This window comes from Hippichthys cyanospilos, chromosome 14 (genome assembly GCF_059441005.1).
Source record: "Hippichthys cyanospilos isolate Australia breed blue-spotted pipefish chromosome 14, RoL_Hcya_1.0, whole genome shotgun sequence".
In the NCBI taxonomy this organism is placed as follows: domain Eukaryota; kingdom Metazoa; phylum Chordata; class Actinopteri; order Syngnathiformes; family Syngnathidae; genus Hippichthys; species Hippichthys cyanospilos.
This window is the reverse complement of record NC_142382.1, coordinates 1,523,029-1,547,846: the sequence shown is the minus strand read 5'-3', so window position 1 is coordinate 1,547,846 and position 24,818 is coordinate 1,523,029. Positions and strand designations below refer to the sequence as shown.

Genomic DNA, 24,818 nt, shown 5'->3' with positions numbered 1-24,818 from the left:
CAAGATTGTACGTAAAATACATGTATTGTTTTTCACAAAATGTAACAAAAAAGAACGAGTTATTTGAATAAATAGTACTATTTGTAAAAACCAAATATCCCTCCATTTGATTGGCTCGTTCCGTTTGACGTTTAAGGAAATGGTTACGCAAACCAGCGGAGCCATAACGTTGGTCCGTCTTCCTCTGATTCGCCTTAACGTCACATTTATCTCATTATATATATAGTTATATTCATTTTAAATATTTTTTCTAAATTGAAAGTATCCCGCGATTTGATTGGCTCGCTCCTCTATGACGTAACAGGAAGTGGCCACGCAAACGTCGAGAGTCATAACAGTGCTGGCAAGTTCTACTACTCGCCTTTATTTTGTTACATTTATGTATTTTCTTTTGATTTGAACAATTTTTGCTCCCCGGGTGCGTTTTTAACTTGACGCTTGATTTTCTGTCAAAATGTAAAATGATTTATTTTCGTTTGACGACGAACAGGAAGGCAACGTAAGTTGTATTTCGATGACCATTCGTAATTTTTAATCAACACTTTCGTCACGTCGTGTATTTTTTTAAATACAAAAACATACATTATTGCAATTATTGTAATACGTCGCATTTAGTAGTATTCGTTTTTTTCCAATTTACAATTCTTAGCGAGTTGTTTTGTTTTCTGTTTCAGATGATTACGCGATGAAAAAATCCATGGCCACGTGACCTTCCCCCTCCACTCACCTTTTGATTTAATTTTGCATTTTTTTGTGGCCATGCCTCGACTGGAAAAGTTGGCCAACGTGGCCCTGAGGCTGCCCAGCATCCTGGCGTTGGACCTGCTCTACAAATATGACAACGAGGGCTTGAAGGAGCACCTCAGGCTCAAAAACGAAAACATGCTGGTCGAGTACCGATGGATCGTCTCTCACATGTACTACATTGGTCAGTACTAAGACATTTTATTGCATCTTTAAGTCAAGGGTGCCATCTAGAGGAGGCAAACAATATCACGAAGCTTCATGAAGTTTCATTTGTCTGTCACTACCTGATACTTATAGTTGGAATTCCAATCAGAATTATGACTTTGTCACAATTTTTTTTCAGAATTCTGACTTCAAATCTCAGCCCTCAATTTTGTCCAAATTTCGAATTTTCAGAATGTATTTTGTTTTCAGAATTCCTACTTCTGACTTCGTTCTGACATCCCAGAATTTTCATTCAATGTCATCGAGAATAATCAGAATTTAGTCCGAACACTTTATTTGACGTTAATGCTAGAATTCCGACCTTATTCTCAGAATTCTTACGGTAACTCTCATTTTAGAATACAGTCAGAATTCCGACTGGATTCTGACTTCTTGTTTAATGTCAACGAGAATAATGTCCGAATTTCTAGAATTCTGGCTTTGAGTGGGAATTCTGACTTTGTTTTCGGAGTCTAAACTATCCCAGGTGCCTCATGAAGCTTCATTTGTGCATTACTCCTGTCCAGGTCACTTGCTGCTGATAATTTTGCTGCTGCTACCACTGAAACATGTGGTGAGCATCTACCTGCACGCCTTAGGCGCCATGTTGCTCTTCGTGGGACACCAGATGGCAAAGTCAGTGCAGTCACAATCAAACGCCGCCCTCTCGAATGACTCATTTACAAATGAAGCTTCATGAAACGCCGCACTAGGTCATCATAAAACCCAGAGCACCATCTCGAAAACTAAAATAATATCACAAGTGCTTCACGAAGCTTCATTTTCCCCGTGACTGCAAGCGAGACTTGGCTTGAGCTGGCCACGCCCATTTATAGTCACTTTGCGGTTTCCAGGGAGTTCGTCCTGGAGGAGCTGCGGTCTATCCACCAGGGGGCGCCCTACCCCCACTCCCAAGCCGTCAGTAGATTCATTAGGGCGCTGACTTGTGAGTTTTTATGCCGGATTGTTGTCAGAACATTCAAATGAGGTCATGTGGTCCTGAAGGTGGCAATTTGTGAGTGTAGGTCAACTCCTGGCGAGCGGCCTGTGCGTGTTTTTGATGAATACATGGAGAGTGTGGCTCTTCTGGCCTCCTGCGCTCCCCCTGCTGGCCCGCCTGGGCGGCGCACCCGTCTCCTCGCTACCCGCCGTCCACGCCTTCTCCGCGAACCTCAGCGAGGTCGTGTGCGGACTCTTCCTGCTCTCTGCGCTTTTCCGCATCGCCAAGGCAGCGCCGGCGTTCAACATGCAGGTGCGCCAAGCCTCCGCTCGGGAGTTTTTCCTGATACGAGGCGCCTTGAGTTGAGAGCAAAAGTCCTTTTTACGTCAAATAGCAATCCCCCACAGGTGATGACGCTGTCCCGCCTGCTGCCGGCGGTGATCTCGTTGTGGAGCGAGTTGGCCGTGCCGCTTCTCTTTAGTGTCTTCTGGGGGGTCCTCTTTGTGGTCCAGCTGTCCTCCAGCGTCATGTCTCCTGCTGCCCGTCAAGGCATCCTGTTCTTCCTGCTCAGCAGGTGGGAGCCGCTCGCTCCGTGTGTGTGTGTGTGTGCGTGCACGTAAGAAAACTCCTCATCTTATTTCACCGTAGTTCCTTGACACCAAAGCACTACTTTTGTCGAGATAAAACTCTTTGTCTAGTGTCAGCATCGTGTAAAAAGTGTATTGGGAAAGCATCCGTACTTGAATTTCTTGTGTGTTTCTCAGTGTTTCCGAATGCTGTGCCACGCCGTACTCGCTGCTGGGTTTGACGTTCGTGGTGTCCTACTTGTCCGTGGGTCTGCTCAACCTGTGCAAGTTGTTCCTGGGGAGCTACGACGCCGTGCACAACCACAACGCCATGCACCGGTCCCTCACCTCTTCCCTCGCTTGCTTAACGCGGACAAATGCGAGCGACGCATGACGCAACGTCCTCGCCGTGTACCCCAGGGGGGTGACGGAGGGCGTGACGCTGCTGCTGCTGGCCCTGCAGACGGGCCTGCTGGGCGCCGCCACGCTGCAACGGACCTTCCTGCTCGCCATCATCCTCTTCATCGTGCTCACGTCCACGCTGCAGGCCATGCTGGACGTCACGCACCCGCTCGTCCTCGCCCTGGCCGCTTCGGGCAACAGGTTTGCCGCCTGAGTGCCGCTTTTGTCCAAAACGCCTGATAAGACTAATTTTGTCTACATTTTCCAGTTCCTTTTTCAAGGGGCTCTAAATGAAACACCTTAACTGACTTCAACATAGTTCCTTGACACTAAGATTCCATAAAATGGTGGGAAAGCTTGATTTCATTTGACCGATTGTACAAAATGACAAGCGGATTCTATGAAATAACCTAGCACTGGCCGGATGTTAGGAAAAAAACTTTCTGGATTGGTCATTTTTTGTTTTTTTTGCCTCGCAGGAGTGTGTGGAGGCACTTACGTGGGCTCTGCATGTGTCTTGTGCTGCTGATCCTCCCAGTGTTCCTGGCATATAAGATTTTACAGTTCTTCCATATGGATGCCTGGCTCCTCATTTTGGTGGCTGGATGCATGCTCACCTCTCTTCAGGTAGGCTCCGACCATTTAAGCCAATGTTGAACTTTGACATGTTGTCAACAGCTGAGTGAAATTTCAGCTCCTGGCCATTTTGGCCTCATCAATTGCTGCTTCTCAATTACTTTTTGCAACTCCAACTCATGGCAGTGACTATAAATGAGATCTTTATCCAACTCATGGCGGTGACCATAAGTGAGATCTTTATGTGTGGGAATTGTATAAATATACATAAAATGGTATCCTTTTAAACATTAACAAAAGAAAAGAGCAATCGAAATCAACTTTTAGCAAGCCAGACACTTTTCACCTTCATTTTGGGGAAAAGATTCTGTCTCATTTGGGGAATTACGGTACATGATTGAGCAAAAAAAAAAGTTGACAGCCATTGTAAAAGTTTAGAATTGGCAGACTTTGAAAATGAGAGCGCCACAGCACCACCCGGTGCCACAGATGCGCAACTACATTACACAGCGAAAAAGCAAAGCCCGCCCCACTATTTGAGAAGGACCATTTGCTGACGTGCTGACTTTTGCAGGTGACGGGCACGCTGTTCATCTACTCGCTGTTCATGGTGGAGATGTTGCTGGGCGAGCCCATGGACAACCTGGACGAGGTGATCTACTGGGTGAACGGCGTGAGCCGGGCGCTGGAGTTTGCTCTGGCGCTGTGCGTGGTGGCCTACGGCGCCTGGGAGACTCTGCTGGGTGAGTGGAGCTGGACCGGCGCCTCGGTCATGGTGCTCCACTCCTACTGCAACGTGTGGCTGCGGGCGCAGTCGGCCTGGCGCGGCTTCCTGCTGCGCCTGGAGGCCGTCAAGAAGATCCAATCGCTGCCGCGGGCCACGCCCCAGCAGCTCAGACGCCACGATGACGTCTGTGCAATCTGCTTCATGGTGGGTGCCCACTAAAAATCGCTTCTCCTCGTTCGTGGGATTCATTCCTTGCAGCTTCCGTGCACGATTTTGGAATGTGGGAGGAAACCCAAGGGTAAAACTCACCCAGGCACAGGGAGAACATCCACAAACTCCACACAGGAAAGCCGGAGATCAAATCATATCTTAAGCAAATATTAATGATAAGGCTATTGTTGTTATTTTGTTGTAAGTAGCTTGTTTTGTTGATGCCGCAGGCCGCCGACAGATGGATGCGAGCCCCGCGGTTTGCGCACCCCTGATTTTGAGCTATTTAACTTCAAATTGTTTAAATTGTGGTTTTAACAGGAGATGACATCCGCTGTGGTGACGTCGTGCGAGCATTTGTTCCACGCCAAGTGTCTGAGCAAGTGGCTCCACGTGCAGGCCACGTGCCCCATGTGCCACCAGACGGTCCCGACCCAGCCCCCCCCAGACCATCCCGCCCCGGAACCCGACGCCCCGCCACCCCCGGAGGAAGACCGCGTCGACTCGGAGGAGGAGGAGCTAAATAATGGTCCGGATGAGGGGGAAGGTTTTTGATTGTATTTTCATTCGTTTACAAATGGTACCTGCGTCACATGCTCACGGCAAACGCAAACGAGGTGCTCTGTTTTTTGGGATGCAATTTTGTTTTTGTGTGACTAAAAACCACAAGAGACAAACCTGGTATGGAATCAACATCGTTTTGACATCTGAAGGAGTAATTTTGTTGGGGGGGGGTATGCAGAAACCCAAAATGAAACTGACTTGTCTACTGTCAATAAATGTGTAAACAATCAAATCAGTAATTCTTATTTGTTGAGTTTCTGAGTATACATATGTGACGTTTTTATATATATATATATATAATATATATATATATATATATATATATATATATAATGAATGTTATTTAAGAAAATGTTTAGAAAAATCGTTCTAAATATAGTACTTAAAGCAAAAATTAAGATTAAATACAATGTCAATGTTCAGTCCTGATTGATTATACCTGTAGGTATAGAGAACAAAGCAATCATTTTAAACAACAACATGAGTTAGTCACTTTCTGTGATGTCATTAAGGAGTGGCTTTTTTTGGTTTAAAAAAATAAGCCCTAATTTTCAACCTGAGCTGCCATGTACTCATAACATTTTCATAATTGAAATGAGGATTGTTTCGATGACGTCGCCAAGGAGTGGCGAGAACACCTGTTCACGTTGCAACGTTTAAAAAAAACGGACGAAACAGCAACTTACAAACATGGTAAAAAGATAAGTTGTGATGATTTTTAATGATATGATCACCTAACGATTATCCATTTAAATCAGTTAATTATAATATAGGAATACAAAATGTTTTGTCAGAATATCACGTGTCTCCTTTTTTTTGTTCAAATTAAAGTTAAAAACAAAAACAACGATGTTTCCTGAAACACTCGCATCCGGGACATTCTCGGCGTGGTCCACTGGCCCCGCCTCCTCTCGGGTGTCGTCATAAAGGCTCGCTCGCATGCAGACGCTTGCTAGCTGGCTAACGACATCCGATCGACACGGAAAGCTTCGTGCTCCGGCTTTTCTCTCCGCGCCCTCCCCTTTCACCTAGCACCCTTACCCCGAGGACGACACTTCATTACCGGGGACCACCGCTGAGCCATTCCGGCGGTTGAGAATAAACCAAGCTGGTTGAAAAGTCGCACAGTTTCTGCCCCTCTCCTCGCGCGTCTTTTTTTTTTTTTCGTCGTCGTCGCATACGTAATTCCTTTTTAGCTTAGTCGGCTAACTGTGCTAGCTCGAACGACAAGGCCCCGGGCGTCGTGTTGTGTGTTACACTCGCGTCGGTTGATTGGGAGCGAGGCCCCGAGCATCCTGGAATTATCACGGACGGCCTTCGGCGCTCGGATCCACTAGCAGCACACGCCGCAGCATAAAGATGGCTTTGAAACGGATCAACAAGGTAATAAATAACACCCCAACTGTCCGCTGGGTAACCCGGGCTAGCGGAGTAGCTAGCTAGCGTTAGCACCCCCCCCCCCCCCAATCTTCTCCGGTTTTCTTGACGCGATTACGCCGCGAAATATTACTCGTTTTCTTAACGCTTTTAATGAATTTACGCGTTTCATATCGACTACTAGTTTTGTCAACGTTCGACTTATTGTATATTTTGCTTTAGTGCTAGCCGATGTTAGCCAGGCTCGCCCGGGAGGCCCCCGGACACCGCACACGGTTTATATAAACACCCGTCCGCGTTTAGATTGTAATCTTGGCCCAATATTAGCATCGTGTTGGTGTTCTTTTTTTTCACCGATTCACCTATTTAGCAACAGATTACAACATTCACACGCACAGGCGGTGTTTAACCAGAAATCATGAGTCATTTTTTTACGTCAAAAGCGTCGTGGGTGAAACATGCCTGTGGTATGCGTCCCTTGTAGTCATCCCTTTCGGCCACTCGTTCAACAACGAGCCGGCCTGTTATTTAAATGCAAAATATCGCCCATTAGTTTGCATAACGCACGCGATAGTAGCTGTTTTATTATTTTTTAAAAAGCGAATCCTCGTAAAGGCCGGGTGGGGCAGGGTTTGGGATCGCCCCCCACCCAACGACCACGCTCCAAGCTTTGAAATAGCTGAAGGCCTAAAAATAAAATGTGTGTTTGAGGAGTTAGTCTCATCTTGCTTGAACTCAGTGCTTCTCAATTTGTTTTTTTTTTTTTTTGCAAAGCCCGACCTAGGAAAGCGAAAACATTCATCCCGCCATTCAATGTGGTGACTCAAAAGTAAAATTAAAAAAGTATACCTGAATTTGTATCATTTTCAACCCCGATAAAAGAAATGGCAAAACAAGTCAACATCCAATGAATGTCTACTTGTTTGTTTATACAGGTTAGTCCGAAACAAAAAATAACTTTTTAACCAGCCTAACTGTCGGATGCTTACTGAAGAAATTAATTGATTGGGAACATTAACACAGGAGCAATGATATTTTAACCGGAAGAAAACGCTGTAAAATGTTGCGCTGTTTTTTATTTTCTAAATAACATCCACAGATCACTTTGAGGACTACTCACACTCGGTACTTAGTTACAAGAACAGATACTGGCATAAAATTGATTTACTTGAGTACGTTTTCCTCTTAGCAATATATCAGTTTTTGTATTTAGGAATATGACAAAGACATTTGCTTTTGTCAAGACGGATGTCACAAACAACTTGTAATAATTGAGCAAACTGAATAGAATAGCAAGCCTTTTATTGTCAGTGTACACACGTATACAACCAAATTGTTCCGATTCATCCCGGAAAATAAACATTTGAGTGATATATTCTAATTCTACACTTAGCTTTCTTTCTTTAAAGTTGCACATAATACAGGGAGGTAGCTCGTAATCTTTGAATAGTGGTGCGCATCATCACCTAATCCCTTATTTTCATACACTTGGTTTTCAATTTGAGCCTTTTGGCTGCTGGAAAATGGAAGTTGAGACCTTCTAAAGAGGTTGCTTTGGTAGAACTCTTAAAATGGATATATCTGTCAAATTTGTATTTTCATCCAGAACCGATCTCAGCGACAAGCCTGTTTCTGCAAACGCATCACATATAAATACAAAAATTGAAATATTCTTTCCCGGGAGTGAGTCGTTAGGATTTAAAGACGATATGACATTTTCAAGACGTTACCGTGAAAACAAAACAACAGGAAGGCTGATGATAAATTTTCAAGAAAAATACATTGTGGTTCCATGATTGTGAAAGTGTGGATTTTCATTTATGACCATATTTTTCTGTTGCATGTTTACGTCTTTTTCTCGCAATTTTTCTTCCTCCATCAACCCCCCCCCCCCCCCCCCCCCCACCTATCTTAACAAATCACGGAGGCGACATCAGTCATTTTTAACATTCTTTTCTGTCATACTAATTGTAAGAGGGGAACAATACAACACAGTGAAATGGCCCAAAATGCAAACGTGTGTCTTTGATTGTGTATCCTAATAGTGTTAACGAATCATTTTGTTTATTTAGGAGCTTCACGACCTGGCTCGCGACCCCCCAGCACAGTGCTCCGCTGGACCAGTGGGTGATGACAGTAAGTGGTCATCAAACGCTTATCAACTTTTCAAACACTGTCGTTATCATTTGGAAGCTGGAGAGCTGACGTCTGCTTTTTTTTTTTTTTTTTTTTTCCCCCCTTCTTCTTGTAGTGTTTCACTGGCAAGCCACAATCATGGGCCCTGTAAGTACAAATCCAAATCTCGTTTTGTATCCGAACGCACTGTTTGAATGTTGTATTTTTTGTGTCAATTCAGACTGACAGTCCATATCAGGGAGGCGTTTTCTTCTTGACTATTCATTTCCCGACAGACTACCCCTTCAAACCACCCAAGGTGAGCAACTGGGGAGATCAAGTAGTAACAATGATTAAGGGAAAAAAAAAGTCCTTGCAAAAGCATCCACACTTGTGCAAAACCTCAGTTTCATGGTTCACCTCGTTTTCAAAATGATGGATGAATTATGTAAATGTTGATTTTATGAGCGGTATAATGTTAAGCATCAAGGAACTCCCCACCACATTATTACTGTGCAGTCGTTAACACAGAAGAGGCATACGGTTGTTTTGAGGGGTTTAGTTTAACACGATTTCAAGAGTTTTGTAGGCATATGCAAAGTAACACTACAAAATGAAATTCTTAATTCATTCGATCTTTTCTACCTTATGAAGTCATTGACCTTTTTTCCACTTGTACTAAAAACCAATGCTTTTCTAAAATAATAAATGATGAACAAATCCATTATAAACGATATCGGGGGACAAAAATCGAGGCAATATATTACATCATACCGAAGCGTCAGGACTGTGTGGTAAACATGGCAACTAAAAGCCTGCTGTGTTGCCACACTTTGGACATTTATTTCCCTTGTGTTGTGACAATAAGAACAGGGACAGCGTCAATGCACGTTTCCACCCTCGTCTGCCACCTGAAGTCATACCGGACATTCCATTTGTCACCGCTTTTGTTTTTGGCTCACATGACCATGACTCGACGGTATTTCTCCCTCTTGTGTCTTTCAGGTTGCGTTCACGACGAGAATCTACCACCCAAACATTAACAGTAACGGCAGTATCTGTCTGGACATTCTCAGATCACAGTGGTCGCCAGCACTTACCATTTCAAAAGGTGACTTCTTGACTCATTGAAAAGTTGGCCGGCTTGTTATTGTGCCTTCCCATCTGGCTCCTTCACGAGGAAGCTGATTTTCATTTCCTTGCCAAATCACATCTTGACATTTGTTTTTTTTTTTTCCGCCTCCCCTTGGTGCAGTTCTTCTCTCCATTTGCTCACTGCTATGTGACCCCAACCCCGATGATCCGCTAGTGCCGGAGATCGCACGGATCTACAAAACAGATAGCACCAAGTAAGTCAAACAAGTATAAGTAATGCACACGCAAAAAAAAAAATACAAAGCCATCCCACCAATACTCCCCCACCCTAAATTAAAAGACAGAATGTCAACTTTCACTCTTAGGTACAATAAGCTAGCTCAGGAGTGGACCGCCAAGTATGCCATGCTTTAAAACAAACAAACCAAAAAGTCGGGGTAAGAGGCTGAGGCTGCATCTGGGCTGGCGCTCGGTTTTCTGAATAAAGCGGGGTACACACATCCAGTTTCTTTGAACTTTTGCTAAAAGAAAAAAAAAAAGTGTGCAAGTGTACTCCAGTTTGAGTACCCCGACCCCATTGGTGTACTTTTTTACCCCAACATTGTATTCAAATGTATATTGGGTATACTTTCAGTGACCTTTATTTGAATTTTGTTTATGTTGGTTACCATGCTGTGTCTTTTATTTTTCTTAACAATTGGCACTGAGTGTAGAAAGTTTTGACAACACGTAACCACACGTGTTGTAGTACCAAAACTGCCCCGAGGGGCAGCGTAGTGTTGCCGGGCATCCAAGCTTAAAGGAGAGGAAGATGAAGCGAGGCTCGACCCTAAATACAAAAGTGTGAGGTCATGTAATGCATTACAGAGTAGCAAATAGGAAATAAATTATTGGAAAAATTATTAATTTTAAAATGAACGCCAAGGAAAGATTATTATTCAAATTAATGCCAACCTAAACGGCGACATAAAGCGGAGAAATTGCGTACATTGGTTCCAATTACTGGTGTGTGTATCCCACTTTACTGATTGTATTGAATTGGCTTAAATGTGTCCGGCTATGTGAGTGTTGGTACTAATCTTTGGTTGCTCCAGTTGTCCCACTTGTCTTTTTAAGACTGGATTTACTCTTGAGCGCCTGAAGCGGCACAATTCGCTCAGGTTGTTTATTTTACTCATTGGCCACAAACGGATGTGAGCAATACTCGGGTTTTGTTTTCTTTTGGACACTTGTCTTTTTGGTGCATGAAGTAATGACAATTTGGGGTCTTTGAATGTATTGTGCAAATCCGTTCGTTTATCTCCCCGAGCTTGTAAAGCAGGTTTGCGTGCTCGTGCGCAAGAGCAGTCAGATTTTAATCACGGCATGACACACACTAAATTAAAAGCGGACGTCACTCTTAACCATTTAAAAAATACTTTTGCTTTCTCTTACGGCAAAGTGACGGCAGGTGAATCTAAAAATAAATGTCTTTTTTTTGCTGGTTTAAATTTTCAAAGCTTGTAACTTGTGTAAATTTTTTTCTTGAGTTCAAAAAGTGATGCGGACAAACTGAGATCACTTTTGGATTCTGCACCCAGTAAAACTTTTTGTTTATTTACCTCAAAAAGTTGATGTGATGGAGGCAAACTGAGATCAGTTTTGGATTCTCCGCCCCAAAAAAATGTTTTCCCAGTCTAACGGCTGAGTTATAAAAAAAAAAAATAAATAAATAAACTTGCATTTTGGGGACACAAACAGCAACAGCATTTTTTTTAATTAAATAACAAAAACTGTTGCTTCTTGTTTTCCCCCATTAAAAAGTTAAAAAAAACAAAACAAAACATTCCAACCATTAAATAACTGACTAGAAATGTGTATATATATGCATGTGAACATTGTCATCAACTTTTCAGGCTTTGTTTGGCAAACATGCATCAGTGCATGCTTGCTTAAAAAGAAAGTATGTATTTGTTGACTTGTCTGGATTTTGTTTAAAGGTCAGGGCGCAAGTTTTCCAGTTTTGGCATGCGTTCTGATTGTTTGTAAACCTCGCGAAGCTGGAGGCATCCAATGCTAGGACGGACTATTGGATGTAATATGGTAATTGCTAGAATTCTGCCACATCATTGAATCTGCACAATTTCCCATGCGCTACATAGGAAAATTTCGATGTAAAGCAAAGGGGATCTTTGCACCCTGACCTTTTAAAATGCAAGTATGTCTTTGTTAACATGTCTCGAGGCCGCTTGATGCTAATAATGCTAACCAACATCTTCTCTGTGCAGGTACACCAAAATGGCAAAAGAATGGACACAAAAATATGCAATGTGATGGAGAAAAAAAAATGGTCTGCTGGCGGGGGTGGGGGAAAAGCATTTCTTTGGTTCAGACTGAAAAAAAAAACGTTTTTCACATATATATTTTTTGTTGTTTAATCAAGAGCATTTTACATCCCCACTTGTCATTTGGTTTTCTTACCTGTGCGCTAATCAAGGTAGTTTTCCTCTCAGGATGTGCGGCGACGTTTTTCCAGGAGTTTTTTTTTTCCCCTCCCCCTTTACATAGTTTGAAAACAACACGAGCATGTACAACTATCCATCTCTCTCTCTCTCTCTCTCACACACACACAGATTCATTTATGCCATATTTTTTTGGGGGGGGGGGGATTGGAGAGAAACTTGACTTCCTGTGAAAAGACCGCCGCATCGCCCTGTTAGCATAGGAAGCGGTCAGCCGCCAAAACGCGTGTACAGAAGCACTGCTGTCCACACACGGAATATTAAGTACCTCAATGTTGTATTTTATGCATGTTAATTAAAAAAAAAGTTAGGCTATTATATCCAAACACATGGAAGAATTTGGTTCCCCGTTCTGAAGCATTTGTTTGACTTCTTTTTTTTCTCTTGCCAATCGCTAGAAGCCAATAGGAATGGTGGCTCATGCCCCACACGAACTGTCTTATTGTAGCCCTCCCCCCTCCCCCTCCCCCATAAAGAACACAACTATGTATAATACTAAGCTGGTGCTTCATCACCAACTTTGCTGTTTTTAGTTTCCCCCCCTTCAATAAAGTTACTTCAACCCTAAATGTGATTTTTTTTTTTTTTTAATACAGTATATAGTAAGATGTGTGGTTTTGTTTTTTTTCTGGTCTGGTATTTCTTTTGATTTACCCCCATGACATTTTAAGCCACAACAAATGTGTTTGTTTTGCCGATAAAGGATCAAATTTCTATTTTTAGGCCACGCTGCTTCTAAAGTTAAAACATATTTCAGTTGAAATTTGGGTTATTACACTGGGTCTTTTTTATTTTTGGGTGGTTTCATTTGCCAAATATTTTAATTAAAGTACAGTGTTTCGCTCAACATGATCGAACTACAAACTACACTGGTTTACATTTAAAGGGATAGTATGTAAGATACAAACCGCTTTTAAATAAAAAGGAATAAATTAAATGATTGTACATTTCAAAAACTTGCAAATGAATGTGTCCTTATTGACCAACAGTTTGTTTTAAATAAGCACAGGTCTTGTTAACATTAACTATTACTTCTCCGGAGGCGGCCATGTTTGTTGTAGTTTGCAGCACCTCCTGCTGTCGCAATGGAAAAACTCAAAATCCTACATACTATCACTTAAAACAAAAATTGAAATTACACTTAAGATTTATGTGTGTCATGGGTTTGGCTTATTTTTGTTATGTGGATACATTCAATAACTGTCCTTAAAGAGAATGGAACTAGGGGCAATTGTCGATTTAAAACTGTTTTTCAATATGCTGGGACAACGCATGCGTGATACGCCATTGGGGGTAAAATACTCGCTACCGCCATCTGTCGCTCTGGCGTTTAACAAGCACAAAGTTGAAGAACCTTTTAGAGCTTAGAAACAACGGAGTATGCGTATCTTTTGACCAACTGGAAACATTTTAGCCAGGATATGGTTGATATTTGAGTGTATTGAGGTCCGAATGTGAACATTTACTGGCGTTTAACTACTTATAATTTTAGCAACGCTGATTGGATATCGGCAAAGTGGAAGTCAGGAAGCGCGCGTCCAGTGGCGGAAATATAAAAAAAACCAAAAACAACCCATCAAAGCCTTGCGGCTCAAAGGTAATTTCATAAGCTTTAAACGACCCTTTAAAGTGATTTATTTAGGCTTTGATGTGTGCTTTCCTTTTGTTTGCCCAACTGAGTTGCACACAATGCGGGCAAGCAGTGAAGCTAATCTAGCCTAGCTTTGTTGTTAGCTTAGCTGCGTTCATTACTATGAAACACGTACAAAGGGCTGGTCTCATTTGAAGTAATCAAACTCGCATTTGGTGGCTCAAAGTCAATCATCAACAAGCACCGTTTGATCGTCACAGTCGTCACTTGGTTCAAATGCCTTCTTTCAACCTCTGTTTAGCGTTAGCAACCTGTTGCGCTTCGGCTAATTAGCTTGTTAACGATTTTCTCGAAAATATAACTATTAGTCGCTTTGTGCTCCGTTCGGCCGTTTTAGGTGCACCTCTAATTTATAGACAGGCTGACGTCAACGGTATGTTGTAATATTCAAATTAATTGTGCGTGAACACGTCCAAACAGTTATTTAGCATGACTAGCTACTCGGCGCGCCCTGAAGACGTCACATTTGTCGCTTAATAAAAACGTCAAATTAGCGTAATTCTTTTCTCATGTGACACAAATCAATGTATTCCATAATCTTAATCTCTCAATCTCCTATTTGTTTACTCTTTTGTTATTAATGAAGTTATTTATAATCCACGTTAGATGGTGAAATTAAAAAAAAAAAACCTCAAAACATGTTTTAAGACGTTATCAGTGTGTTGAATATAGAGCAGGGGACTCAAATGCAAATTTTAAAGGGCTACAAGGTATTTTTTTCTATTTCAAAATATTTTGAGGTCATTTAACCTAGCACACATGTATACGTACTGTAATATATCTATAAAAAGCCACGTTCAGTGATTACTTGACCCATTAGTTAAAAAAAGCGATGAACCAAAAACATATTTTTTTATTATCTTTTTGTGTTGTATTTCAGAAGGGAGGGAGTGTGCCAAACGACGAGGACATGAGCGCGTCTTTTGGGACAACAACAAGCAAATTGGACAAAACTGGAAGTCTCCAGCATGGCAGTCAAAACAACGGCAAACTGAAGACCAGTATTTCGCATTTGCAGCTCCGTAAGGAAACTTGTCGACTGTCTAGGGCTGGGCAATAAACCAAGTGAATTGGATTTATTTTTCAATTCAATTCAAATATTTTGCAAATCAACGATTTGAAAACTAGCTAAACTGTAAAGCGGCAGAATACCGGACGAGTGGTTACTTTACAAGACACGTTTACGATTCATTTTTATATCGTGTGTTTACTGTGAATTAAAAGCTGATGTTTTTGTGAAACCGCTCAGAATTCCAAGACAGCGCTTTGTCTCCAGCGCTGGCCCTGTTGCCCGCCAAAGAAGCCAGTCTTGCAGAATATTCCATATTCCAAAAAAGCGATGCAGAATTTCAGCCCTTAAGGTAAATATGTTTGCTTGATAATCACATTTTCACTGTCACCGCTAAAAGGCAAAAAAATGGACTTTGATTGTCCCTCTGTATGTTTGGATTTCCTAGCGCAATTCCTGACTTTTCTGCGGGCCGCGAGTCTGATGAGAGCTCCCTGTCTCAGAACTCTTTGGCCCAGGAGACGGAGACCTCTGCGGTCGGCGAGGCCTCCAACCTCAGTTACGTCAGCTCCGGCTCGCGCAGCACGCAACCCGACGCCGCCAGCCGGCTGTTGTACCGAGAGCTGCTGGCCCAGAGCAACGGGTCCACCGGGGAAACGTCCCAAAGCAAGACCGGCGCCCCAGGATTCCAGCATGAAGCCACTCAAGAGTCCTATGTGGTTTTTCTACCGCACTCCCAGTCCACGCCGGCGCTTTCCAAGCTCCCGGACAAGTCGGCTGTCAAGTCGGGAGAACTGTCTGTCATCCCCTCCGGTGATGACGCTTCTCAACAAGGTCGGGTCACGCTTCAGGATTTTCCCGGTTTGTCATTCTTTTGAGCAGGGCTCAAACTATTAATAATTATCTTGAACTTTTAGACACTACCAAAGTTTGCCTATGTTAACAGGTTAGCATTCTCAATTAGCAAGCAATGCTTCTGGCGGAGCCTCGAAGCTCATATAATCGACTCGTTTGTACAGCCGACTTACCCGATTTGGTTGACTTTTTTTTCTCCAAGCCCCAATTTTAAATCTTTGTTGTGACTTTTATTTTTAGTATTTACTTGCTTTTTTTTCACACCCCGTTTTGCCAGTTTTTGTGTTTTGAAAATGCTTAGTCGGGGTTTAATTTCATCGTTTTGAGTTTGTGCTGAAACGATGAATTGAATGACGAAAATTATTCACTTACGAAAAAAACCACCAAAAATCTCATAAAATTACCAGCAGTTTACAATAAATTGTTTAACTTGACAACAGCGACAAATCTGCCTTTTTTTGCCAATTTTCGATTTTTTTTTTTTTTTTTTTACTGTTTTGAGTGACTGATCTTGCCAATTTGATTGATTTTTTTTTTTGGTCATTTTTCTTTCAGTTCATGATGCCAACCCCTTGAGTGACGTGTCGCTAGATTCGGAGGCAACGACCCTTTCCCAATTGGGGGCGGCGGCCTCCTCTGTCGTCAGCTTGGAGGTGGATAACTACGCCCCCTACTGGACGTCGCTGCCTGCCACGCCTTCCAAGCGTGCTGACCTCAACATCGAAGACCGAATTCCAGTACGTCAAAACAGAACTAAGTAATCGACCCCCACCCAGATATGAAAACATAAGATTCCTTTTGAATGAAACTGGCGAAAATGAAGGTCATTAAAAGGTGTTGGCGTTATTTTCATGACATTAAAGTACGAAACATCAAAGCATCTTAAAAAGTCTTTGACGCGTGATCCTGTTTGGCTTCCTTAGTTGTATCTCCAAAAGCTGGGCATTGAGCAGTCGCCGGCCGACATCTTGACCCCGTTTGCGCCCAGGGGGCCAATCAGGGAGCCCGAATTCTCACCCACCGAGCTCAGCACCATCAAAGATTCGGCGGGAGGGACGCCGATGAAAAGCGCCCCGTCGTCGGAAGGTAAAATCAATCGCCAAAGGCTTGTTCATTCTCTACACTTTCACCGTTGAACAACAGCGTTTTGTAGTGAAAAACTAACAAAAAATGGCTTCTATACTTTGGAACTTTTTAGCCACCAACCAACAAAATTTGCCTATGCCAACTGGTGATTCGCACCTGCGTGTTAGCATTCACTAGCATTTAGTTCACACATACATAAAGTTATATGTTCATTACACATAGTTTAGTTGGAGACACTTACATACTGCGCTTCAACAATATTCCATTGCCCAACTTATTTTTCTTGCTTTTGACAAGCAGACCCTGCACGTTTATGCTTGACTGCCCCCTACTGGTTAAATGTTGAATACTTAAAAGCAAGTCATTGTTGATGATAGTGACAGGTGATATTCTGGGATATTACACCCGTAGTGATTTTCTTGGGGGGGAGAAAATATCTATAATGAAAGCCTGCAAATTGGTGTCTTTTGCACACAACTAGAAGCAGTTATTTGGCCACTAGATGGCGCACCAAGACATGCAATGGATCAACCAAATCAGGGTGTCTCTTCAAAACAATGAAAAGAATCTGCTCATGGAAATGTTGACTTTTGAAAAGCAGTTATGGTTTCTAATAAGTTATCTTTTGTTGAATTCCAGCGGGCAGCCCTCCCAAAGTCGAGCTTTCGGACTCGGGTACGTCATTACCTTTCAGCCGGGACCATCTTCCCGTAGCGGCGACGCTCCCGAGACAGACGGAAACATTACCGTCGCCCGCCGACGCCTCCCAGCAGGACCCCGCGTCCCACGGGGACCCCTGTCCTCCCGCTCTTGAGAATCCCCGCCCGGCCGAGACGTCGGCTCGGCGAGTTCGCGCCTCGCCCTTCGCGGTGCGCTCGCCGACTTGTTCGGAGAAACCCGGAGACGGTCCCGCTGCGCCATCTGCCGTCAGGAGCCATGACCAGGTTTCGCCTCGCCGGGCCGAGCCGGAAGGCTGCAGCGCCGCCCCTCAGCCGGCGCTAGCGGTCGGACCGCCGCCCGGTCCGGACGAGCGGGAGCCCGCCTCGCTTTCGGCGCCGGGCGAGGCGTCGCCGGCGGACACTCCGGAGCCGGTCCCGGAAGACCCGGAGGATCCGTCCAGTATGAGCGACGACAGCGGACGCAGTTCGCTGACTGTCAGAGTGGCCAAGCTGCTGCGGGGCGGGTCGCCGTCCTCCAACGTGTCCGACAAGGAGGAGCGCGCGGACAAAAGTCAGAACCTTCATTTTTTTTCAATACAGTGTTTGCGCTTTATCCTTCGCCTCCTCCCTGTTTCATGCATTTTTTTTCAGCTTTTGTTTTGTTGCAGCTTTTCAAACCTTTGCCGTCCTGATTGAAATAGTCGCGCCAAATCAGGCTTTTGCTTAGCTGCTCTCCTCATGTCGGATCCACTTGAAGCAAACTTGTTTTTCCCGCAGAGCGCTTCGTCCTGAAACTCACCGACGGCCGTTTTGACACACTGGAGTTGGATGAAGAAGATCGGCGATGCGTCGACCAGATCAAGGCGGCCATGCTCGCCGCCAACTTTGTGACGGTGAGGGCGTCGCCGTGGTTACAAGCCGCTGCTTTTTGACAGTCAGATGAGCGCTGGATAGAAAAACTACACCTGCGATGCACTAAGATTTGCTAAGTTCAGAAACCCTCCGAATGTGTCTTCCAAACCTTACCGTAGTTATTCGTAGAACTTTATTTGTAGAAAGTTTCTCGAAGAAACAAATGTACCGTATTTTCTGCACTGTAACGCGATTATAAGGCGCACCTTCAATGAATGGCATATTTGAAAACTTCATATATAGGGCGCACTACATTATAATGCGCATAGAATAGAAGCTACAGTAGGCTGCGCAAAAGGGAATCCAATCAAATAAGTCAAACCGGACTCTGAAATATCTCTTTGGCATTGAATGAGTTAAGGACTTTAATAATGAATGACCTTTATTAATTAAGAACTCAAGTGATGATTGTACTTCAAATGTAACTTTTGTGCCACTTCCATTTGTAAATCAGCTCAGAGTTGTCATCTGCGCTGATGCGGGTAACGTTCAAGAGTGTGACGCGCCGTCTAACGACTTTGCAGTGCACCCGAAGGGCTCATTCCTTCTTTTATCGTGACATCATCACCTTGCGCCCCCCTCCAGAGCGACAGCAGCACAGACACGGAGAGCACGGCGGCGTCCGGCGTGGCGGCGGCGTCCGGCGTGGCGGCGGCGGCGCAGACCCCTACGGACCAAATGGGCGTGCGGACACCCGTCCTTCCGGAAGCTGATCACGCTCGCCTTGAGGCCGCCTCCGAGCGGAACATCGCCGACGTCAAGGTGCACACGTCCATCACGATCGCCGCACGCAAGCGGCCCGCCACTACTTCTTCCCCGCCGCCCGATCCTCTCCCGCAGGCCCAGCTGGATGCACGGTTGGTACACCACTTTGCAATTTCATTTCGTACCTTAAGTCGACCAAGTCGGGTGAATCAACCTTAGGAAGAGGTCGACTCAAAACATCTGCTTGGAATTGGTCTGCGCCTCTGTTTTCTACACGGAACTTTCTTGCGGATGTAGGCAGCATTTTAATAAAAGAGAATATCACAACTTTGGGGTTATCCCCAATTGAAAAAGAAAAACAAAGTGGAAAAAGGCGCACCCTACTTTTTGTCTGGACATTTGGCTTCATTACTTGTCCAACTTCATCAGATAAACTATGACAAAAATGACAAGCTCTAATCACAAAAACGCTAATTGCGCAACGTGTGGGAATGCTGTGGGCAGGAAGTGTTCGGCGGAGGCGGAAGGAAGCGCCAACGACACGACGGAAGAGCGTGACTTGGCGGAGGACACCACCATGGTGTTGAGTCACGTGTCGCGGGCGCACCTCACCCTCTCGCCCAAGCCTCCCGAAGCCGCCGCCCGCATCGGCGCCGCCCGCATCGGCGCCGCCGCCTCGTCTTCTTCGTCCTCGTCTTCGGCGGGGCCCCCCGGTGGCAAATTTGTGCCGCTGAAGCGCTCCTCGCCGGCCGTCAGCGACGCGGACGAGGGCGTCGGCCGGTCCGGCCCCCCGCCCGGGTGGGAGCGGCAGCCCGCGTCTGCTCCGCCTCCTCATCATCATCCTCATCTTCATCAGTCGGTCAGAGAAAACGCGATGAGGAGCTACACCCCTGAAACACCAGGTAGGATCATCTCCCTTCGATTGATTATTTTTTTCTTTATTTTACTTTGTTTTATTACCTCATCGTAATAGTTATTTTTTTTTCTATATACTGTATAAAATGTATGATTAGATCAGTTAAACCGGTACGAAAAAAAGCACCCCAAAAAATCTATCGAATGTTTTCTGGCTTTGCTCACGAAAGAAAATAATCTCACAATAATTAATTGATGTTAATCCAGGTCTAATTTGAGAGACAAATTAGACTTAAATGTAGGTAACCGTATTTATTGAGTGTATTTTGTACCGTTGCGGTCGCAGTCCGAGACGAGTGCGCGTCCCGCGCGTGGGCGGCGCCGCCGCTGCGTCCGTACAAGCCCCGCGGCGGCGGGCAGCTCTTCTACGTGCCGCAGGCCTCGTCCTCCTGCACCAGCATGGAGAGCTCGCACACAGGTACGCACATTTATTTTTCATGAAGACCCGCGGATGCTCGGGGGCCCTTGGGAAAACCAGAACCAAGGGCCCGCTTTTCTTTTGACATGGACAAGTTCTTGTATTGCTTTTGCTACTAACATCGCTGAGCACATTCATCCATAAAACAACAATCTATAGTATCTGGAATCTGTCAAGACTAAACATGGACTGGATTGGTCATTTTGAAGGAGGCGTTTGAATGACTGATTGCTCATCTCGGGGCGTCCCACCTGTCAAGCGTTTTGCGTCGGCCGGCTGCCGCTCAGTAACAGGCACCGCTTCATAATTCATGCGGCGGCGGCGGGCGTGGCCGAGTCACACAAAGAAACTTGGGTGACTTGGGGCCCCGCCCCCTCACCCGATCACCCGCGCGTTCCCTACCCGCCAGGCATGGACGACGCCGTGCCGCCGGTGTTCGGCGCCGACGTTTTGGGCCGGGAGGACCCGGGCTTGGACCGCGGCGTGCACATCAAGCACGCCGAGGGCATCTACAGCAAGAGATCGCCGCCGCTGCGCCCGGGTCAGCTGACCTCCCCTCCCCTCCCCTCCCCTCCCCTCCCCTCCCCTCCCCTCCCCTCCCCTCCAAAGAAAAATTCACATTTGCACAGCGGAACGTCAAAATAATCAATCGTGCGCGTTTGTGCGGCTAAGGTGGCGGCGCGGCGCGGGAGCAACGCTTTTCCGAGCGTGCCGGCCAGCGCAAAGCCTCTGTCGTCGAGCATCTGAAAGCGGGAGGCGGAGTCGGTCAGGATATGGACCAATCGCTACTGAGCAGGGATGCGTGGCTGCAAGAGCAGCTGCAGCGCCTGTGCGATCTGATCCTGGCCACTAGGGGCACCGATGTGCCGCCCACCGCGACCTATTACGACAACGCCGAGGTAGGATCGCGCCGCTTTTTGGAGAATGGAGTTGTACGATTTTTTTTTTTTTCATGCGTGACGATCATTTTCTAATCACACAAAGCCGTTTCAAACTTATCGTTGAAATCCGAAATGCAGTTTTGTTTGAATCTTCCAAAACCAATGTTTTGACTTGTTTCCGCGGTGACGGCGATCAGACGGCGCGGCGCCGGCGGCCCCTCTGTCCCGCCGACAGGGACGAGTCCAGCGCCAGCACGTCCACGCTGGACACGGAGCGGCTGGTCCGGGCCTTCGGCGCCCGGCGCGTCCACAGCCCCGAAAGCCCCGAAAGCGCCGAAAGGGCCAAGCCCTCCTCCCGCCTACACAAACTCTACGGCGACGTGGCCAAGCAGCGCCAACGCTGGGAGGGGCGGAGCTTCGACGCCGCCCGCTCGGAAACCAACCTCACCACCGACCCCTCTAACGTACGTATGCTCAAAAGGCTTTTTTTTTTTTTAAATAAGTAAATCTGACCTACGGTTTTGCTCTGCCTTTGACAGGTGACGGGCGAGACATCGTCCACGGGCTCTTACGCCAAGTGGCCTCCGTACCCAAGCCCCAAGAAGCCCGTCGGCAGGACCGGCCAAGGAGGCAAGCAAAAAAATTGCCTAATCCCTCCAAAATCATCCTCAACCTTTTAAATGATTAAAAATCCAGCAAAAACCTTAACAAACACATAGTAGAATGACATTAGTGCATAAGAAACTAGATCATATTCATTTTAGCAGTTGGCAATATGTCTGCAGTTCACCTGTTTGCATTGAGATGGTGCTGGTGTGTGCAGAGAGGCCCCTTTTTAGGATGTTTTATTTGTATGTTTTTATTTGACGTTTCCAGTGATCCCAAAATTCTTTCCAATTGGACAGGAGCAATGTTATTTATTTTTGGGATTATTTTGAGCATGAAAGTTTACTTAAATTTAGTTTGGGGTCATGCGACGGTCCTCCCGTGTGACGTCATGGCTAAAGCGCTTACAACGTGCTCACGAGGGTAGCGTCAGGTATTCGTTATTTGAATATGTATAACGTCAGCCGCAACTAAAGTCAATTTGATGTTTATTTGTTCTACGGTGTAAATTGTTGTCGGGAAGCGCGGACGAAACGAGTAAAGGTGAAAGTAGACGATAACGGAACAAAATATAGATGAAAGAGCCTCTCAAAATAGTTTTCTGTACAAATAAATAAATAGGGCACGTGAAACGGAATGCCTAAGACTCCTGATAAATCCGTAAAAAGACGTCTTTGGGATTGAATGAGATGACTTTTTCCGCCGTCCTCTTAGGCGAGGTGGAGATCGCTTTGAACGCCACGCGCCTTCACACGCGAGACGTGGGCACCATGTTCCCTCCGCCGGCGGGACGGGCGCGCCGCAGCTCGCAAAAAGGTCACGTGACCTCCCTCAAGAACAAGCAGGCGCCGACCAAGCTGCCCAAAGGTTGTTTTTTTTTTCTCCCCCCTCTAGATGGCGCTCTCGTATTCGTGAAACAGATTACACTTTCGCTGCATCTTTAAGTCAAGGGTGCCACCTAGAGGACGGGTGCTTCGCGAAGCCTCGTTTGCCCGTCGCCGATTTCACAAAGCGTCTTTCTGCTCGGCGATTGCGCCCGCGCAGCCGTGTGGTGGTTCGTCCCGCTGGACCGGCCCTCCAAGGAGAACCGGCCCGAGGAGGACGAGGAACCGGAGCCCGCCTTTCCCGGCGCCGTCTGGTACGAGCGCCGCGCGGCCGCGTCGCGAGCGCCGCTGCGAGTGCGCCAGCTGTTTGACGACGACGACGTCCCGCATCCCGCCGCCTTCAAAAGCTGCCGACACCTCACTTCGCTGCAGGTGGGCTCTTGTAAAATGTCATTGGAAAAAATGAAAAAACAGATGTGGAGCTAATGCGGTTTTGTGTTTTTGGCGCCTCCCGCAGGAAGCGCTGCTCAGGCGACGCCCCGACTTCATCTTGCACTCGCGTCAACGCGCTCAAATGTTGAAATGGCGCAAGATGAGCGCGGCGCTGCCAGGTACCAACATTGCAGTTTTTCTTTTCTTCTTTTGCCCTTTAAAAGGCACCGCTTGGAACCCGACTAAAGTGGCAAATCTGATTTAGATTTGGAAAAGATCACAATAATGCGCTAGCCTAACTTTGAAATTGAATGTTATGTTAAACGCTGTTTCAAAACCCGATTTGAAGCCCTGGAGCCTTGAGTTGAGGCCAATTTTAAAAGCCCCGCCCTTAATTTCAAACCCAATTTGAAAATGCCCTTACTACACTAAGCATTTGGAAATGTGATTTTTGAAGCCCTAACCTTACTCCGGAAGCCTCATTTGAAACCCTAACCCTAGTTCAGAGCCTACATTTGAAACCGTAACCCGAGCTTGAAACCCTATGGATTTCTCAAGCGCTAACCTTAGCTCCTAAATTGAAACCCTAACTCCCAAGTTTGGCGGACTGTAAAAGGCAAATGGAAAGCCCTCCCCTTAATTTCAAACTCTACTTGAACGTCCCAACAGCATTTAAAGCCTTATCCCGAACGCCTACCCGTTTTAAGAGGTTCTTTTTTGTCCGTAACCCCAATCGGACCTCGTTTCGGAAGCGTAATCCGCAATTGTTTTGCGCACCCGCAGGCACGGCGCTGGCCAGGAGGGCCGTCCCCCGCAAGGAGATGATGCAGCGCACCCAACAGTCAGCCAATCTCACTTGCCCATTTTTAACATACATTTGGTCTTTTTTTTTTTTTACATTCATTTATTTACTATTTATTTATTCTTTTATTATTTATTCTTAGCATTTTTTCATATATGTATCATTTCTTTTCCTTGTTATATTTCTGATATTACATTTCTTAATATTATATATTACATGTTTAAAGGTTATATTTGGTGATTTTTGTTTGTTTTTGCGGTGGGGGGGGGTCCAGGCTGTGCCAAGGCCTCCCAGAAGTTGTGCGCAAGCTGGAGCTGGAGCGCAGGGACGCGCAGCTCGCCCTCAATCGACTCAACCTGCAAATCTACAACAAGGTCCAAAAAACGCACAAGAGCGCGTCCCATTTCGACCAGCTAACATTTTGTTTCTGTGCCCTCGTTCCATTTCGCAGAGACTGTGCAAACGGCGCCTGGAGAACCGCAAGGCCGGCCAACATCAAAGTCTTTGCTGATTTCAAACTGGATTTTGTTTGAAGCCATGCCATTTGGAACCGCTGGCGTTTTTTTAATATTTTGTAGTATTTATAATAAAATAGTTGAGCATACGCGGCGATCGAGCACTTTCTTTTGCGTCAGGCCGTTTTTCGATGGTGGCGCCACGCCCCCAACCGTCGCGAAAGGGCGCGCGCTACCGGATGAGGCCGCAAGGTGGGCTCAAAGTGATGATGATGAAGAGGCCCAAAAACCACAGTCTATACTATAGACTGATTTTTTTTTTTTTTAAACAAAAAGCCTTACTATAGACTATAGTAAGGCATTTAAAAAAAAAAGACAGTCTTTAGTAAGCCCTTTAAAAAAAAAAAAAACGACAGTCTTTAGTAAGCCCTTTTTTGCCCCCCCCCCCAAAAAAAAAACAAAAAACTAGAGACTAGTATAGACTAGTATAGCCCAAGTCTATACTAGGGCTTTTTTATTTGCAAAAACTAACAGTCTATACTATAGACTGCTTTTTTTTTAAAGCCTTATTATAGACGATAGTA

At 45.4% G+C, this 24,818-nt stretch overlaps 3 protein-coding genes and 1 long non-coding RNA gene across 6 annotated transcripts; 3 read left to right on the top strand and 1 right to left on the bottom strand.

The window, feature by feature from the left end:
* The first annotated feature begins 181 nt into the window (after nt 1–181).
* Nucleotides 182–5,168, top strand: LOC148412443 (RING finger protein 145). 2 transcript variants are annotated; one of them, XM_088432767.1, is made up of 11 exons: nt 182–343; nt 675–928; nt 1,479–1,587; nt 1,806–1,897; nt 1,977–2,203; nt 2,299–2,465; nt 2,656–2,796; nt 2,878–3,060; nt 3,339–3,486; nt 4,010–4,366; nt 4,694–5,168. In XM_088432767.1, the coding sequence occupies exons 2-11, from the start codon at nt 760–762 to the stop codon at nt 4,925–4,927; spliced, it is 1,827 nt and encodes a 608-aa protein (XP_088288893.1). In that variant the 5' UTR covers nt 182–343; nt 675–759; the 3' UTR covers nt 4,928–5,168. The 2 variants fall into 2 exon arrangements, with proteins under 2 accessions (XP_088288893.1, XP_088288892.1); XM_088432766.1 differs by having other exon boundaries at nt 196–499.
* Nucleotides 5,169–5,866: 698 nt separating this feature from the next.
* Nucleotides 5,867–12,593, top strand: ube2d3 (ubiquitin-conjugating enzyme E2D 3). Its single transcript, XM_088432792.1, has 7 exons — nt 5,867–6,319; nt 8,386–8,449; nt 8,565–8,596; nt 8,670–8,747; nt 9,434–9,539; nt 9,684–9,777; nt 11,791–12,593. Exons 1-7 carry the CDS (start codon nt 6,296–6,298, stop codon nt 11,834–11,836), a joined length of 444 nt encoding a protein of 147 aa, XP_088288918.1. The 5' UTR covers nt 5,867–6,295; the 3' UTR covers nt 11,837–12,593.
* An 817-nt stretch (nt 12,594–13,410) lies between these two features.
* alms1 (ALMS1 centrosome and basal body associated protein) lies at nt 13,411–24,383 on the top strand. Of its 2 annotated transcripts, XM_088432729.1 has the most exons (21): nt 13,411–13,621; nt 14,556–14,697; nt 14,925–15,036; nt 15,133–15,518; nt 16,095–16,276; nt 16,463–16,625; nt 17,265–17,855; nt 18,062–18,177; nt 18,782–19,053; nt 19,406–19,803; nt 20,103–20,234; nt 20,644–20,775; nt 20,907–21,133; nt 21,313–21,579; nt 21,655–21,745; nt 22,436–22,588; nt 22,766–22,977; nt 23,063–23,156; nt 23,761–23,818; nt 24,054–24,153; nt 24,231–24,383. In XM_088432729.1, the coding sequence occupies exons 2-21, from the start codon at nt 14,586–14,588 to the stop codon at nt 24,288–24,290; spliced, it is 3,858 nt and encodes a 1,285-aa protein (XP_088288855.1). In that variant the 5' UTR covers nt 13,411–13,621; nt 14,556–14,585; the 3' UTR covers nt 24,291–24,383. The 2 variants fall into 2 exon arrangements, with proteins under 2 accessions (XP_088288855.1, XP_088288856.1); XM_088432730.1 differs by lacking the exons at nt 13,411–13,621; nt 14,556–14,697; nt 14,925–15,036; nt 15,133–15,518; nt 16,095–16,276 and adding an exon at nt 16,357–16,373.
* LOC148412441 (uncharacterized) lies at nt 18,533–20,803 on the bottom strand. The gene is made up of 2 exons (XR_015867751.1): nt 20,089–20,803; nt 18,533–19,791 (listed from the first exon to the last, which is right to left on the bottom strand). It is a non-coding gene; the product is annotated as an uncharacterized LOC148412441 (long non-coding RNA).
* Nucleotides 24,384–24,818: the final 435 nt, after the last annotated feature.

Excerpts from the sequence above, each read along its gene's own strand:
- LOC148412443 (XM_088432767.1), top strand. The coding sequence starts at position 760 with ATGCCTCGACTGGAAAAGTTGGCCAACGTGGCCCTGAGGCTGCCCAGC. Across the intron at positions 1,898-1,976 it reads ATTCATTAGGGCGCTGACTT|GTCAACTCCTGGCGAGCGGC; the intron begins GTGAGTTTTTAT and ends TTGTGAGTGTAG. Across the intron at positions 2,204-2,298 it reads CGCCGGCGTTCAACATGCAG|GTGATGACGCTGTCCCGCCT; the intron begins GTGCGCCAAGCC and ends AATCCCCCACAG.
- ube2d3 (XM_088432792.1), top strand. The coding sequence starts at position 6,296 with ATGGCTTTGAAACGGATCAACAAG. Across the intron at positions 8,748-9,433 it reads ACCCCTTCAAACCACCCAAG|GTTGCGTTCACGACGAGAAT; the intron begins GTGAGCAACTGG and ends TGTGTCTTTCAG. Across the intron at positions 9,778-11,790 it reads TACAAAACAGATAGCACCAA|GTACACCAAAATGGCAAAAG; the intron begins GTAAGTCAAACA and ends TTCTCTGTGCAG.
- alms1 (XM_088432729.1), top strand. The coding sequence starts at position 14,586 with ATGAGCGCGTCTTTTGGGACAACAACAAGCAAATTGGACAAAACTGGA. Across the intron at positions 21,134-21,312 it reads CCTATTACGACAACGCCGAG|ACGGCGCGGCGCCGGCGGCC; the intron begins GTAGGATCGCGC and ends GACGGCGATCAG. Across the intron at positions 22,978-23,062 it reads GACACCTCACTTCGCTGCAG|GAAGCGCTGCTCAGGCGACG; the intron begins GTGGGCTCTTGT and ends CGCCTCCCGCAG.